The 18,516-nt window shown below is 39.7% G+C and overlaps 1 protein-coding gene across 19 annotated transcripts in view; it reads right to left on the reverse strand.

Annotated features, from left to right (window-relative positions):
• The window catches only part of TMEM164 (transmembrane protein 164), a 237,235-nt gene that overhangs the window by 119,936 nt on the left and 98,783 nt on the right, over positions 1 to 18,516 (reverse strand). For 18 of the 19 annotated variants that reach the window (XM_081567294.1, XM_081567308.1, XM_081567309.1 and 15 more), the window contains one exon: positions 17,654 to 17,720. The exons of the other annotated variant lie outside the window; for it this stretch is intronic. In XM_081567294.1, the coding sequence (XP_081423420.1) occupies positions 17,654 to 17,720 (67 nt within the window). The remainder of the gene's footprint in view (positions 1 to 17,653; positions 17,721 to 18,516) is intronic. 19 annotated transcript variants of the gene reach the window in all.

The following is an 18,516-nucleotide window of genomic DNA, read 5'->3' on the forward strand; positions in this document are numbered from 1 at the left end:
TTTTGATTTCTTCTGTGATTTGTTGGTCATTCAGCAGTGTGTTGTTCAGCCTCCATATGTTGGAGTTTTCAATTGTTTTTCTCCTGTAATTGACATCTAATCTTACTGCATTGTGGTCAGAAAAGATGCTTGGAATGATTTCAATTTTTTTTTGAATTTACCAAGACTAGATTTACGGCCCAGGATGTGATCTATTCTGGAGAAGGTTCCATGTGCGCTTTAGAAAAAGGTGGAATTCATTGTTTTGGGGTGAAATGACCTATAGATATCAATTAGGTCTAACTGGTCTACTGTATCATTTAAAGTTTGTGTTTCCTTGTTAATTTTCTGTTTAATTGATCTGTCCATAGGTGTGAGTGGGGTATTAAAGTCTCCCACTATTATTGTGTTATTGTTAATTTCCCCTTTTATACTTCTTGGCATTTGCCTTACATATTGTGGTGCTCCTATGTTGAGTGCATATATATTTATAATTGTTATATCTTCCTGGATTGATCCTTTGATCATTATGTAGTGTCCACCTTTGTCTCTTTTCACCGCCTTTGTTTTAAAGTCTATTTTATCTGATATGAGTATTGCTACTCCTGCTTTCTTTTGGTCTCTATTTGCACATACTAATCAAACTAACAAAGACTAAACACAAAGAAAAAATACTAAAAGCAGCAAGGGAGAAGCAACAAGTAACATACAAGGGAACCCCCATTTGCTCAACAGCTGATCTTTCAGCAGAAACTCTACAGCTCAGAAGGGAACAGCAGGATGTATTTATAGTACTGAAAGGGAAATATCTACAACCAAGATTACTGTACCCAGCAAGGATCTCATTCAAAATTGATGGATAAATAAAAAGCTTTTCAGGCAAGAAAAAGTTAAGAGAATTCAGTACTGCCAAACCACCTATACAGCAAATGTTAAATGGACTTCTACACCCAAGAAATACAACAGAAGAAAAAAGATCTACAAAATCAACTCCAAACAATTAAGAAAATGGCAATAGGAACATATATATCAATAATTACTTTAAATATAAGTAGATTAAATGCTCCAACCAAAAGACACAGACTGGCTGAATGGATACAAAACCAAGACCCATATATATGCTGTCTACAAGAAACCAACTTCAGATCTAAAGACACATACAGACTGAAAGTGAGAGGATGGAAAAATACATTCCAAGCAAATGGGAAGCAAAAGAAAGCTGGAGTAGCAATCCTCATATCAGACAAAATAGACCTTAAAATAAAGATTACAAGAGATAAGGAACGACACTACATAATGATCAAGGGATCAATCCAAGAGGAAGACAAAACAATTGTAAATATCTATGCACCCAACATAGGAGCACCTCAATACATAAGACAAACACTAACAGACATAAAAGGAGAAACTGACAGTAACACAATAATAGTAGAAGACTTTAACCCCCCACTCACACCAATGGACAGATCATCAAAGCATAAAATTAATAAGGAAACACAAGTCTTAAGTGATACATTAGATCAGATGGATCTCATTGATATCTTCAGGACATTCCATCCAAATGCAGAAGAATACACCTTCTTCTCAAGTGCACATGGAACATTCTCCAGGATACAGCACATCTTGGGTCATGAATTAAACCTCAGTAAATTTAACAAAATCAAAATAGTATCAAGCATCTTCTCCAACCACAACACTATGAAACTAGATATCAATTACAAGAAAATAAAACTGTAAGAAACACAAACACATGGAGATTAAACAACACATTTCTAAATAGCCAACAGGTTACTGAAGAAATGAAAAGGGAAATAAAAAAAATTTCTGGAAACAAATGACAATGAAAACTCAATAACTCAAAACCTATGGGATGCAGCAAAAGCAGCTCTAAGAGGGAAGTTTATAGCAGTACAATCCTACCTCAAGAAACAAGAAAAACATCGAATAGACAATCTACCTTTACAGCTAAAACAACTGGAAAAAGAACAAAAAAAAACCAAAATTAGTAGAAGGAAGAAATCATAAAGATCTAAGCAGAAATAAATGAAAAAGAAACGAAAGAAACAATAGTAGAGATTAATGAAACTAAAAGCTGGTTCTCTGAGAAGATGAACAAAATGGACAAGCCTTTAGCCAGACTCATCAAGAAAAAAAAAAAAAGAGAGAAGAATCAAATCAACAAAATTAGAAATGAAAAAGGAGAGGTTACAACACACAATGCAGAAATACAAAGGATGACAAGAGACTATTATGAACAACTATATGGCAATAAAATGGATAACCTGGGAGAAATGGACAGATTCTTAGAAAAGTTCAATCTTCCAACACTGAACCAGGAAGAAATAGAAATTATGAACAACCCAATTACAAGCACTGAAATTGAAGCTGTGATAAAAAAATCTCCCAAAAAACAAAAGCCCAGGATAAGATGGCTTCACAGGAGAATTCTATCAAACATTGAGAGAAGAGCTAATGCCTATCTTTCTCAACCTCTTTCAAAAAATTGCAGAGGAAGGAACACTTCCATACTCATTCTATGAGGCCACTTCACCCTGATACCAAAACCAGACAAAGACAACACAAAAAAAGAAAACTACAGGCCAATATCACTGATGACCATAGATGCAAAAATCCTCAACAAAATTTTAGCAAACAGAATTCAGTTACATATCAAAAAGCTCATACACCTTGATCAAGTTGGGTTTATTCCGGGTCTGCAAGGATTCTTCAATATATGCAAATCAATCAACATGATACACCATATTAACAAATTGAAAAATAAAAATCACATGATCATCTCAATAGATGCAGAAAAAGCCTTCAACAAAATTCAGCATGCATTTATGATTAAAACTCTTCAAAAAATGGGCACAGAAGGAACCTACTTCATCATAGTAAAGGGTATATATGATAAGCCTACAGCAAACATTATTCTCGATGGTGAAAAACTGAAAGCATTCCCCCTAAGATCAGGATACAAGACAAGGGTATCCACTTTTGCAACTATTATTCAACATAGTTCTGGAAGTCCTAGCTACAGCAATCAGAGAAGAAAAAGAAATAAAAGAAATCCAGATCGGAAAAGAAGAAGTAAAATTCTCACTGTTTGCAGATGACATGATACTGTACCTAGAAAACCCTAAAGATAGTATCAGAAAATGACTAGAGCTAATCAGTGAATTTAGCAAAGTTGCAGGATACAAAACCAATACCCAGAAATCACTTGCATTTCTATATACAAACAATGAAAAATCAGAAAGAGAAATTAAGGAATCAATCCCATTTACCAGTGCAACAAAAAGAATTAAATATATAGGAATAAATTTACCTAAGGAGACAAAAGAACTGTACACAGAAAATCATAAGACACTAATGGAAGAAATCAAAGATAACATAAACAGATGGAGAGATATTCCATGTTTCTGCGTAGGAAGAATCAATATTGTGAAAATGACTATACTACTAAATGTAATCTACATATTCAATGCAATCCCTATCAAATTACCAATGGCATTTTTCATAGTACTAGAACAAAAAAATTCACAATTCATATGGAAACACAAAAGACTCCGAATAGCCAAAGCAGTCCTGAGAAAGAAGAATGGAGCTGGAGGAATCAACCTTCCTGACTTCAGATTATAACTACAAAGCTATGGTCATCACGACAGTATGGTACTGGCACAAAAACAGACATATAGACCAATGGAACAAGGTAAAAAGTGCAGAAATAAACCTATGCCCCTATGAAGTACCTTATTTTTGACAAAGTAGGCAAGAATATACAATGGGGCAAAGACAGCCTCTTCAATAAATGGTGCTGGAAAAACTGGATAGCTATGTGTAAAAGAATAACACCATACACAAAGGTAAACTCAAAATGAATTAAAGACCTATATGTAAGACCAGAAACTATAAAACTCTTAGAGGAACATATAGGCAGAACACTTGATGACATAAATCAAAGCAAGATCCTCTATGATACACTTCCTAGAGTAATGGAAATAAAAACAAAAGTAAACAAGTGGGACCTGATTAAACTTAAAAGCTTTCCACAGCAAAGGAAACTATAAGCAAGGTGAAAAGACAACCCTCAGAATGGGAGAAAATAATAGCAAATGAAACAAGTGACAAAGGATTAATTTCTAAAATATACAAGCAGCTCATACAACTCAATGACAGAAAAACAAACAACCCAATCAAAAAGTAGGGAAAAGACCTAAATAGACATTTCTCCAAAGAAGACATACAGATGGCTAACAAACACATGAAAAGATGCTCAACATTACTCATTATTAGAGAAATTCAAATCAAAACTACAATGTGATAACACCTCACACCAGTCAGAATGGCCCTCATCAAAATGTCTACAAACAATAAATGCTGGAGAGGGTATGGAGAAAAGGGAACACTCTTGCACTGTTGGTGGGAATGTAAATTGATACAGCCACTGTGGAAGATGGTATGGCGATTCCTTAAAAAGCTAGGAATAAAACCACCATATAACCCAGCAATCCCACTCCTAGGCATATACCCAGAGGAAACCAAAAGTGAAAGAGAAACATGCATCTCATTGTTCACTGGAGCACTATCTACAATAGCTAGAACATGGAAGCAACCTAGATGTCCATCGACAGATGAATGGATAAAGAAGTTGTGGTACATATACACAATGGAATATTACTCAGTCATAAAAAGCAATGTATTTGAGTCAGTTCTAATGAGGTGGATGAAACTAGAACCTATTATACAGAGTGAAGTGAGTCAGAAAGAGAAAGATAAATACCGTATTCTAACGCATATATACAGAATCTAGAAAAATAGTACTGAAGAAGTTATTTACAGGGCAACAATGGGGAAACAGACATAGAGAATAGACTTATGGACACGGGGAGGGGGAGGAGATGGTGAGACGTATGGAAAGAGTAACATGGAAACTTACATTACCATATGTAAAACAGATAGCCAAGGGGAATTTGCTGAATGGCTCAGGAAAGTCAAACAGGGGCTCTGTATCAACCTAAAGGGGTGGGATGGGGAGGGAGATTCAAAAGGGAGGGGATATATGTATACCTATAGCTGAGTCATGTTGAGGTTTGACAGAAAACAGAAAAATTCTGTAAAGCAATTATCCTTTGATAAAAATTAATTTAAAAAAAGAAACTCTAAAAGCTTTGACTGTTCTTTTAAATATGCTTAAGATTCCTGTCTTTAATTTGTGTGTAGATGACTTTAAACCCTGAAGCATTACAATGCCTTCTTTGGAAAGACATTTTTCACCATAAGCAATTCTAAACTGTGAATGACTAAGTACCTCAACATTAAAAAACTCTACTACCCTCGGTTCCCCAAGGACAGATATTTATTAAAAGTTACTAAAGGAACTTTCTCAACTTGATAAGGGTATGTGCAAAAAACCCACAGCTAGAGTCATACTCAATGATGAAAGACTGCATGCTTTTCCCCTAAGGTGAGAAATAAGACAAGGATGTCCACTCTCGCCACTTCTACATAACGCTGTACTGGAAGTTGTAGCCAGGGCAATTGGCCGTGAAAAAGAAATACAAGGCATCCAGATTGGAAAGGAGAAGTTAACCTATCTCTATTCATAGATAACACAACCTTATCTACAGAAAATCTTAAAAAATACACACACACATACACATAAAAGTTATTAGCAGTAATAAAGAAGTTCTGAAAGGTTATAAGATTGATACAGAAAAATGAACTGTACTGTAATGAGCAATCTGAAAATGAAATTAAGAAAACAATTCCATTTGCAGAGCCATCAAAAAGAATAAAATACATAGGAATAAATTTAACCCAAAAAAGTGTGAAATCTATATTCCAAAAAACTAACAAAATGTCACTGAAAAAAAAATTAAAGAACACCTAAATACATAGATGGATATCCTGTGTTCATAGATTGAAAGACTTAATATTGTTATAATGACAATATTCCTGCAATTACTCTATAGTAAACGTAACCCCCATCAGCATCCCAGCTGGCTGTTTTGCAACAAATTACAAGATGATCCTGAAATTCATATGGAAATACAAGGGCCCCAGAATGGCCAAAACTATCTTGAAAAAGAATAACAAATTTGAATGACACACTTCTCACTTTCCAAACTTTCTACAAAGCTACAGTGATCATCAAGATAGTGTGGTGCCAGCATAAGGATAGACATATACATTAATGGAATAAAACTGATGGTCTAGAAATAAACCCTATTTGATTGATTTTTGATAAGGGTTCCAAGACATTTCAACAGGGAAGAATCTTTTCAACAAATAATTCTGGGACAACTGGATATCTACATGCTACAGAATGAATTTGGACCCCTTCTTCACACGACATATAAAAAGTCCTAAATACAAGATCTAACACCATGAAACTCTTAGAAGATATTCCTAAGACCTCATGAACTTGATTAGATACTACTGTCTTAGAGATAACAGCAAAAGCACAAGGAGTCAAAGACAAATTAGAGAGAGTAGACTTAGACTTCATCAGTGTTTAAAGATTTTGTATTTTAAAGGACGTGATCAGTAAAATGCAAAGACAACCCAAAGGATGAGGGAAAATATTTCAAGTCATATACCAGATAAGGGTCTACTATCCCAACACATAGGAACTATCACAATTGAACAATAAAAAACAAATAACCCAATTTAAACATGGGAAAGGATTGAAAAGCCATTTCCCCTAAGAAGACATAAAAATGGCCAATAGTACATGAAAGGGTGTTCAACATCATTAGTTATCAGGGAAATACAAATCAAAACCACAGGGAGATACCATTTCACACCTTCCCAAATGGTTATAATGGAAAAAAATCAGATAATAAAAATTGTTGGCAAGGAGGCAGCGAAACCAGAACCCCCATACATTGCTAGTAGGAATAAAAAACAGTGAAGCCACTTTGGAAAGCAATCTGGCAGTTCCTAAAAAGGTTATTTGAACATGGAGTTACCATATGACCCAGAAATTTCACTTCTAGGTATATACCCCGAAGCCATCAAGACTGTACCCCACCAGGCTCCTCTGTCCATGGAATTCTCCAGGCAAGAATACTGGAGTGGGTAGCCATTTCCTTCTTCAGGGGATCTTCCCGACCCACAAACGGAACCCAAGTTTCCTGCATTGCAGCCAGATTCTTTACCGTCTGAGCCAACTGGGAAGCCTAGTCAAGCAGCTACCTTTACACAACCATTCACAGCATCACTATTCACAACAGCCAAAAGGCGGAAACAACCCAATCGTCCATCGATGCGTGAATGGATAAACAACATGTAAGATAACCAACAAAGACCTACAACAAAGAGAATCTGACAAACTGAATCACTGTGCTGTACACTTGAAGCTGGCACAACACTGTAGATACAATATACTTCAATTTTTTAAAAATGTGGTATACTGTACAAAGGAATATTATTATTCAATCATAAAAAGGAATGAAATATTGATACATGCAACAACCTGGATGAACTTGAAAACTTTATGCTAAGTGAAATAAGTCAGTTAGAAAAGGCTACATATGATATGATTCCATTTACATGAGATATCTAGAACAAGCAAATCCATGGGGACAGAAAGGAGATGAGTGGTTGCCAGGGTCTATGGAGGGGAACAGTAGAGAGATAACGCTAATGCTTTTGGTGGGGGTAGGGGTGGGGGTTGGGGTGGGGGAGAATGACAAAAATATTCTAAAATTAAATAGTGCAATGGTTGTACAACTCTGTAATACACTGAATTAGACATTGAATTGTACACTTCAAATGGATAAACTGAGGTATCATTTCACACCAGTCAGAATGGCTGCTATCCAAAAGTCTACAAGCAATAAATGCTGGAGAGGGTGTGGAGAAAAGGGAACCCTCTTACACTGTTGGTGGGAATGCAAACTAGTACAGCCACTATGGAGAACAGTGTGGAGATTCCTTAAAAAACTGGGAATAGAACTGCCATATGACCCAGCAATCCCACTGCTGGGCATACACACCGAAGAAACCAGAATTGAAAGAAACGCATGTACCCCAATGTTCATCACAGCACTGTTTACAATAGCCAGGACATGGAAGCAACCTAGATGTCCATCAGCAGACGAATGGATAAGGAAGCTGTGGTACATATACACAATGGAATATTACTCAGCCATTAAAAAAAATACATTTGAATCGGTTCTACTGAGATGGATGAAACTGGAGCCCATTATACAGAGTGAAGTAAGCCAGAAAGAAAAACAACAATACAGTATACTAACGCATATATATGGAATTTGAAAGATGGTAACGATAACCCTATATGCGAGACAGAATAAGAGACACAGATGCATAGAACAATTTTATGGACTCTGAGGGAGAAGGTGAGGGTGGGACGTTCTGGGAGAATAGCATTGAAACATGTATATTATCATATGTGAAACAGAACACCATTCCATGTTCGATGCATGAGATAAAGGCTCAGGGCCGGGGCAATGGGATGACCCAGAGGGATGGGATGGGGAGGGAGGTGGGTGGGGGGTCCAGGAAGGGGAACACATGTAAACCCATGGCTGATTCATGTCAATGTATGGCAAAAACTATTACAATATTGTAAAGTAATTAGCCCCCAACTAAAATAAATAAATTTATTAAAAAAAAAAAAAGCTCTCTGCTAATTTTTATGTTATCTTTTGTTATCTGCTACCTTTTCTTCAATAATGTATCTGTGAGGTAGAGAGAGCAGATATCCCTAGGCCTATTTGACAAATGAGGAAACTGATGCTTGATGGGAATGAAACAAACTCAGTCAAAGCCCCAACGTCAGCGGTCAGCAGCAGCATGAGACCAGGCAGGGCCCTAAACAGTGCTGCCCCGCCAACACACTGGAATTGCCTGGGTTGCTTTTGGAAAATGCTTACATTTTGAAATTGGCTCTGTTGCTTCTAGGGTGCAGTCAGGGCTGAGAACCACTGATCCACACAGATTGGGGAAACGGAACTCGCCTGCTAGATAAGGCTTTGACTGCACAAAGAAACACTGCTGACCACTCGAGCCTGTACTACTTACAACTTGCTCAATAAATTTTGCCTGCTTGATCTAAAAAAACAAAAAAGAAACATGGCTTGGGGGAGTGGCTCGAGGACAAGGGAGAAATATTGGTTGGAAGACTCAGAGGCTATGCCTTCTAATCGCATTTTCGGAAAACAGAACTAATGCAAAGAACTATTAAACTCTGGAGGCAAAGAGGCCTGTCATTCTCATTCACGGCTGCCACTCTCCCCGAGGGTGGAAGGCTTGGGTGTTACTGACAAACCCAGAGGTCTTGACATTTTATTCAAATGGGAAGAAACACCAGGAGTGGGCCTAATTCACCTGTCAGGAGGGAGGAGAGAGAGAGCCAGCCAGTTCCCTAATCCAACACTCTGTCTGGGAAACACACACACACACACACACACTCTCGTGATAACTAGGATCTCTCTTACACACACACACACACACACACACACACACTCTCGTGATAACTAGGATCTCTCTTACACACACACACACACAAAGGTACTGCTACACACACACACATACACACACACACACTCTCGTGATAACTAGGATCTCTCTTACACACACACACACACACACACAAAGGTACTGCTACACACACACACACACACACAAAGGTACTGCTAGTCAATATGGAAAAGAAATCCTGCCAGGGAATTTTAATCTCACTTGGCAAAGTTAATTCAGAAACAAAGCCCTCTTCACATCACCATCACCCAACCAGGGAGCTGGAACCAAGGCCCTAAAGGCTAACATCAAATAGCACAGGCCAATAGGAGCCCGGTTCGACTTCTATTTGGAGTAGTAGTAACAAGAGCATCTGACACTTATTAAACACTGGCCAGGCACTGGACTAAGTGCTTACCCCACGTATCTCCATTCATTCAAGCACCCATCTACAGATAAGAAAACGAGGTCACCAAAGTGTGTAACTTACCCACGATCACATAGATAAAGACAGACGAGCCAGCCATAAAAGCAAGGATCTACTCACTCCAGCATCAGCTACCTGACCACTACATTATACTAACTCTTAACAACCACACAGAGACGAGAAGACTTTGAGAATACGCTGCAAACAATATGAACATCGGTTAACTATTCAATGATCCTATTTCAGTATTTTCCTGTATTTTCTTTATTTGCTATTATGAAGATATTACTTTTGTAAAGAAAACATTTACACAATTGCAAGGACAGAGGCACAAAAGCCTCATGCTTTTTGGTGTTTTTCTTTTTTTTAATATGTTGAAAAATAACCCCTTTTGCATTGACGGTATTTATTTTTTATTTCTACTTTCCTGTAGTTCACAAATTTTCATCACCAAATATGTCTTTTGCTGTCATCAGGAAAACAGCATTATTTTAAGTGGTTTAAAAGTAATTCACCTGGGAAAAATATTATCTCTCATCCGTCTGGTATCACACCTAAGACATCATCCTGGACATATGTGCAAAAGATCCTTGGAATTTCTCTGCAATACAGAGGCTTGGGTTGATGAACTAATTCACTTATTCTATCTGTGGATACCACCATGTGCTGGATGCCCTGCATAGATCAGATATCACAAAAGACACTATCCTTGCCCACAGACACTAGTTATGATGCAGGCCTGGAAGCCTGGCAACAGGCTGAATATACACTTCAACCAAACTATGGAGTGCTAAGCAGCTACTAGAAAACAATGAGCTACGTCCATACCTGAAGAGAGTACAGATTCTACAGTTAGGTTAAAGGAAAATACACTGGAGGAATGTTCATAGTTCAATGCCGATTGCGCAAGAAACCTACAACCAAACAAACCAACAACCCTAGAAATGTGAACATCTCCATCTGAACTTATGGGCAAAAGAAAAATGTGGAAACATATACAAACAGTTAACACAACTTACCCCTGGGGAGACAGGATTGAAAGTTGATGAGGTTAAAAGATTGGCTTTCTCTTTATACTTGTCTGATTAAATGGTTTTTCAAGGAGCATATTTTAAAAAAAACCTGAAAGTATAATCAGTCCTCCAAATCTCTAATGGATACTGTATAAAAATTTACACAAAAACTTGACTTGGCTTAATACTTGAAAATCAAATGAAATAATTAGGAAAGAGGTAGAGCTTTCATATCAGAAAGACAGATGTTCTCAGGCCAGTTCTGTCAATTCTTGTGTGTCCCTGAGCAAGTTATGTAAACTTTCTAAGGTTTAATCTGTTAAATAGCAGTGCTAACCAGATGGCTCAGTGGTAAAGAATCTGCCTGCCAATGCAGGAGACATGGGTTCAATCCCTGGGTCGGGAAGATCCCCTGGAGAAGGAAATGGCAATTCACTCCAGTATTCTTGCCTGGGAAATTCCATAGACAGAGGAGCCTGATGGGCTACAGTCTAAGGGGTCTCAAAGAATCAGACATGACTTAGCAACTAAATAACAACAACAAATGAAACCAAGGGCAGTCATCAGCTAGATTTCTTAAACCATAACTTTGTAACATAAGTAACATCCTATAACCTGCCTTCAGCAACCAAGCTCTCCTTAATTGTTCTTGCAAACTGTATCAAGCTGAGTATAGCTTAGACAATATATCACAAGACTCCTTTAGCCACCCCCTATACATAACAGCTCTGATATTATAGTAATGGTTGCTTAAGTTGTTTTTTCAGGAACATGGAGCTAGTCTAGCCCATTTCAAAGTGGTCAAAACCATCAACCATTCAGCTGGGACTGAGAGTATCTGATGGATTACCTTTTGATGTCAGAGGGCCAAAAACTCCATCCTCAGATCATGCTAAGGTCACCATTTTTCTGAACATGCATCTCAAGAAGAAGTACGTAACTCAGCTACACTTGCACAGAACACTGACTACTTTGCCTTCTTCTTGCCTCCAACCATCTTTCCCCAGGCATCAGACCACCCTGCTTCCTTGTCCCATAAATATCCTAAGCCCCTCAACTTGGGGGAGGTGGATTTGAGATTGGTTCTCCTTGCTTGGCTGCCTTGTAAGGCAAACCTCAGCATCTCAGCATTTGGCTTCCTGTGCACTGGGCAAGGAGAAGGCAACGGCACCCCACTCGAGTACTCTTGCCTGGGAAACCCCATGGACGGAGGAGCCTGGTAAGCTGCAGCCCATGAGGTCGCAAAGAGTCGGACATGACTGAGCAACTTCACTTTCACTATTCACTTTCATGCACTGGAGGAGGAAATGGCAACCCACTCCAGTATTCTTGCCTGGAGAATCCCAGGGACAGAGGAGCCTGGTGGGCTGCCGTCTATGGGGTCGCACAGAGTCGGACACGACTGACGCAACTTAGCAGCAGCAGCACTGGGCAAATGAACCTAGTACAGTAACACTAATACCCACCTTTCACAGGGTTTCTGTGAAGATCAAAGACTAATAATTAACAACTAATGCTGACGGAGGACTTCCCATCTGCCAGGTGCTGTGCCACATGCTTTACACATATTAACTGATTTAATCCTCAGAGCAGCTTTAGGAGGGAGGCACTATGATCATCTCCATATCATAGATGAGAGCATGGAAGCCCATTCAAGTTAAGTAACTTAGCCAAGTTCCCTTTCTCCCTCCCTCTCATACACACACAGCACAGTCAGGGTATGAACCTGGAAAATCAGATCCCTGAGTTCATACTCTTAATACCTCTACTAGGGTGACATATTTGTATTTGTGAAAGATTTTGTGGTTGAAAAGCCCCATCTCCCTATAAGAATTCTTAGTGGTGGTGGAAAAGGTAAGAAGTACACATAAAATCAAAACACTCCAAGGGCTAAAAGATGTGACAGAAGCAGTATCACAGATGTCTTCTGGTGATTGGCAAGTAAATGGCAAAGTCTATATATACAAACTGGAGTTCATGACTCTCTATCCTGCTCTTTATAGACTCTCAAGGAGAGTCTACTATTTCCTACCTCCATACCTCTGGTCCCTTAGTTGAACTGTCACCTTCCTCTGCAATTTGCATGTACATTCTAACAGCCCTTCAAGGCTTGGTTCAGGCTTTACTTCTGCATGGAGCATTTCTGGACCACTTCATCCAATGACCTCTTCAGAAGGCAGTGCATTAGAGCTCAAAGTCTTCAGATTTAGTTTTAGTACTTACAAATCATGTAACTCTGAGCAAGTCATTTAGCTTCTCCAAACCTCAGTTTCCTCACAGGTAAAATCAGGTTCTTGTGAGAATTAAATAAGAATATCCATAAATTACCTGGCACACATTCACATTAGATGCTCAATAAATGCTGATATTAATCCTCTTCCCATTTTTGTAGAATTTGGAACAATTACAATTTAGCGATTAAGCCTATATTGCCTTGCGATTCTTTCTCATGGGAATGAACTCTGGTTGCTTTTGCATCTCCTGAAGCATATAGCACAATATTTAGCAAAAAACTGTGCTTAATAAAAATTTGGGCTGACTGGTATGGCTGGGCTGGCATTCTGTAAGACTCTCAAAGATTAATCTCAAAATACAGGCAGTAATTAGACCTATTCTAGGCCAGTGCCTAGAATTTGCTGGAACCCCAGGCTTTCTCAACACCTTCCATGTCCCCATACACTTTGCATTCATCTGATCAGAAACACACTGGCCTTTGCAGAAGGTTGAGGCACAATTTTGCCTGAATCAATTCTTCAGAAAGTTAAGGCCTCTTTTGAAAACAAGCTTTTTCTATTTTAAGTACTGTCAAGAAAGCAAAGGGACATTCTGTCCCTAGTTCAAGTCCAAAACCCAAACTATAACTTTTTAAAACAGCTCAATTTGCCACTCACAGAAATAACTTTTCTAGGTCAATTAGCACGTTTCAATGTACCAATTAGCAAAGAGTAAGATTCTCAAGCTGATTTGCATCCGTCACAGCAAAGTGTTCCCAGCAGCACACAAGGGTACAAGGTGTGCCGGCGGCAGTTACATCCCAAAAACATGATGGTAGATAGGGAGCAGCTGCCCCAGGAATGGAAAAAATCATTACTAACCTCTTCCACTCAGTCTGAGAGTTAGGAATATTCAAGAGAACCATCTAACAGAAAACAGGAACTGGGTAAAAAGGCAGGGGTGGTAAAGGAGGAAAACAGGAACTAATGTAACAGATCAACATGGCTACACAATAAGGGGCAATTTTTTATAATGAGATAATAATATACTAGAAGCTTTAAGCCTTGATGAGGAAAGGAGCTTGATGAAAAGAATCATTATCATTTGTCTCCTTATTGTTCTAGTAGAAGACAGATGGCTGCAAACATAAATCTAGGCCAGGCTAGAGGCTTTGGTTGGAGAAGGGGCTGACACAGTGTTTGCAGTTTCTTTTCTCCCTTGCTCAGAATACTTCATATTCATAAGAAGTTGTCATGGACATTTGAGGGTAAAAGGCTCAGGGTTGGGAATGCAGCTTGGGCCCCGCGCCTCATTCTGAGGACCAGATCAACAGCTCTGCAAAGTAACAGCTATAACTGAAAAGCTAATATGTAACCAAGTTCCATTGGCACCCTGCTTAGCTCCCAATTCTTGGCTTGCACTTTCCAGGAAGTGGTTTAGCCTGAAATGGATGACATTCTCTGCAAAGTCATGGGTATAGATAAGGAACCCCATCACCATCAGACTTAAAAACCACTGGCTATACAAGGAGCTACTAGGCAGTTCATCTATTCTCCAAGCCATTTACTACTACTACTTACTACTTACTGACAGCTGGGGCTGGGGGATCTCAACAAGAATCCATGGATGGGCTTCTGGGAGAAAGGGGCAGGAGGTGGCGGTCTGGGTCCCTCCTGAAATTGTATGCAAACTTGTCTGCATCTGGGAAGAGGCTCTATAGTCCTCATGAACTTATCAAAGAAGCCTATGACCCAACTTTTCTACTTGGAGAGAAGCTCAGCAGCATCTCCAGCATCTTAATTCACTAGCATTCATCTTCAAACTCACCCTAAATGTCAATCAGACAAAGAAAAAGGGCTCTGAAGTCTGAGTTAGGAGACCTGGGTTCTAGGGGAATCCACCTTGGCTTCTTAGGCAAGTCATTTATCCGTCTAAGTTCCCCCTCTGGGTTTCCCTGGTGGCTCAGATGGTAAAGAATCCGTCTGCAATGCAGGAGACCTGGGTTTGATCCCTGGGTTGGGAAGATCACCTAGAGGAGGGCATGGCAACAACCCTCTTCGGTATTCATGCCTGGAGAATCCCCAGGGGCAGAGGAGTCTGGTAGGCTACAGTCCATGGGGCTGCAAAGAGTCAGACACGATTGAGCGACTAAGCACAAGTTTCCCCTCTAGAAAATTAGCTCAGACAAGCTTTCAGCTCTCTGATAATCTAATAATAGTTCCATGATACATTTCCCCTCCTTCCCTCCAAGAAACAAAAGTGAAATTGCCTTTAAGGCACTTCATCTGAAGTCAGAAAGAGACCTACTCTGAAATCCTGGTGGTGAAGAGTACTTACTTGTAATATGGGCCATTGGAATAAATCTTCTTTCTTCTAAGGTGTCAGCTTCTAAGATGAAGAACCAGGAGGAACTTGGAGCTGGGCATTCTCTAGCTGGTCTGAAAGCCCCAGTGCCAATAAGGCACAGGGCAGAAGACCACATGGAAATTCACTGATGATCCACATCCTTTAGCTGACTGTGGAAATTTCCTCTAACTCCCTCATTGTCTTTATATATGAGTGTATACACGTTTGTATTACTGGTATACACACCAATTAGCTCATTCTATTTTCCTTGTTTCCTCATTATAGCTAAGGAGGAAAAAGAGGATTAAAAAGCATCAAGGGCCAAGAAGGAAGAAAGGGCAAAAAATGTCCAGAACTGACTTCCTGCCTAATTAGATCATCAGGCTTAAAGAGTTGCCTACCTTCCTGTGCCTTATTTTGTCAATCTGAGCTCAAATAAGGGGTTGCAAAGTAAAAAATCCTGAAGGTCAGGGTAGCCTAGGAGGGGTCCCAGCCATTTAAAGTAACCAGACCAAAGCCAACTGTCAAGACATATGCAAATAGAGCCACCATCTTGAGCTTTTGTTTTAGAAAAGGAATACAAGATTATTTACCAGAGTGACTGAAATCGCTAGTTAACACAGAGTTCATCAAAGAAATTTTGATGTTAAGGAAAATTACTTGGTCATTCTCGATAATCTGGCTGACTAAAGCTTGGCATTTATTTAGAAAGTACTGGGGGTCATAACAAATAGAATAACAAATCTGCCATTAGAGAGGGGAAGAAGGGGAAAGGGGGAAAAGGATGGAAGGAAGGAAGGAAGGAAGGACAAAGGAGGGATGGACGAAAAGAAAGAATTTCTACTGATGGACTCTCTGAACGTCAGTTTCTTCCTCTATAACAAGAGGCTATAACACTCGGCCCTCACACAACTTAATAGCTACCTCCCACAACTGTTATTTGAAATGACCTTGTAAACTATGAGATGCTATCCAAAGAGGAAGGATTATCATTTTGAGATTTAAACTGTGATATTAATGCATGAGGCAAATTTAAGTCATGAAAACAGAAAGCAGTAGGAAGTATTTCACATGTGAGTTCTTGCCCTGACTTTTCTCAGCCAGCCTGCTAACACCTCTGCAGGCCCACATATGGGAGTCTGAGGACAGGGCCTGGCCACTCAAGCCCTATACTCGCACCTCTCTCTGTACTGGTTTAGCACCCAGCCACCTGCCACAGTGGGATTCTACCTGCTAGCCACTGGGGGGATGTGTGGGCCAGACTTCTCTGTGGGTTTGGGGGAACAGGGAAGAAATCTAAGTCTTGCCCAAAGGCGTCTCTGGTAAAGCAGGCTGTCTTTGAGGCTCCCCAGTAGATTATTCTGGACCAATGTGGCTGAATCCACACTGGAGGCCCTTAGAACACCTGGAAGCCTTGGTTGAATGGGTGGGGCCTCCTTTCTCTTCACCAAACCCTTCCAAAAGCTTCCGTAGGCTTTTCTGATCTGTTCTGGTTCTGGCCTAAACCCTTATTAAAGCCTGGAACACCTGGAAGCCTTGGTTGAATGGGTGGGGCCTCCTTTCTCTTCACCAAACCCTTCCAAAAGCTTCCGTAGGCTTTTCTGATCTGTTCTGGTTCTGGCCTAAACCCTTATTAAAGCCTGGAACACCTGGAAGCCTTGGTTGAATGGGTGGGGCCTCCTTTCTCTTCACCAAACCCTTCCAAAAGCTTCCATAGGCTTTTCTGATCTGTTCTGGTTCTGGCCTAAACCCTTATTAAAGCCCCCAAGTTCCACACCACACTCTCACCCTCATCAAGCTCCATTACATCCAAACAGGGTTGCATCAAATCTCAACATTGAATGTGTAGATATGTAAAAACTTACATGGAGGGGTCAAAGGTAAAAATTACCATGTATAATATAAATCAGCTAAAAGGATATATAGCATAGCACAGAGAATATAGCCAGTATTTCATAATAACTTTAAATGGAGCTTAACCTATAAAAACATTGAATCACTATGCTATACATCTGAAACTAATATAATATTCCCAATCACCTGTACTTTAATAAAAAAAAAGATTAAAAAAATAAAAACTCACATGGGGACATGATCTAAGGATGAGGACAAGCACTGGATAACAAAGGAGCGAGCAAATACCATTTTGTATGTTGCTAGTATATTTCTAGAAGGGGCCACTTACCAGCCGCGTATTCACCACAGGAAACAGCAGAGCAAGAAGAGCTCCATTCAACATGTGCATCTGTAGCCTGGAGAGGAAAAATGATAATGTGCAGGTCACACTCTGACTGTGATGCAGAGGCAGACAAAAATGTGTCAGGTTATGCCATGCCAGATGGGAGAGCATGTATACAAGAGGGTGTGTGAGTGAAACAGAACACTGGAGTTGGCACACATGTGTAATAAATTAAAAGCAGCACATTTTGCATTAGCTGAAATGTTCTGAAGAGCACCAGCACCACCTCAAAATCCCCCAAACGCTTGGTGAATAGGCTTTGGTTACAACATTTCATTGCATAATTAGCTCTGGGCTCCCTAAACATTCGGTCCATCCCAATCTCAGCTCCAACTGCTGTGGCTCAGGCAGTCTAACAAAGGGGCACTGCGGGAGCCAGGTGTTATTACACGACTGTGTTATTACAGTAGAGACCTGTTTCTCAGAGCTAGGTTGCTTATTTACACAGCCAGGTCCAATCCTTCTCCCCAAACAGAGACCTAGGCAGGAAAAGGGTAGTAAATACAACCCAGGAAGACAACTACAGTGTTTTGCAAATGGGCTCCCTCACTTTCTTGGAAATACCTTCGGGCAGAAGTGGCAGCCTTCCAAGCTTTCTTTTATCTATTTTACATACTGGGTTCTGTGACTAAAAAGCAAAACAAAAAAGTAAAGGAGAAAACCACTGGTCTCCAGCATCAGGTAGTGATCCTGTTTCCCAAATCCAGACTTGTAAAACACATGCTAGGAACCCTTTATAAGTCAAGACCAAGCAGGTCAGGAACAAACTCCGCCTGTGTGAGCTGTGGGAATAGGATGAAGCAGCTTTC

This window comes from Giraffa tippelskirchi, chromosome X, assembly GCF_054371585.1.
Source record: "Giraffa tippelskirchi isolate mGirTip1 chromosome X, T2T-mGirTip1v1.2.pri, whole genome shotgun sequence".
NCBI lineage: Eukaryota > Metazoa > Chordata > Mammalia > Artiodactyla > Giraffidae > Giraffa > Giraffa tippelskirchi.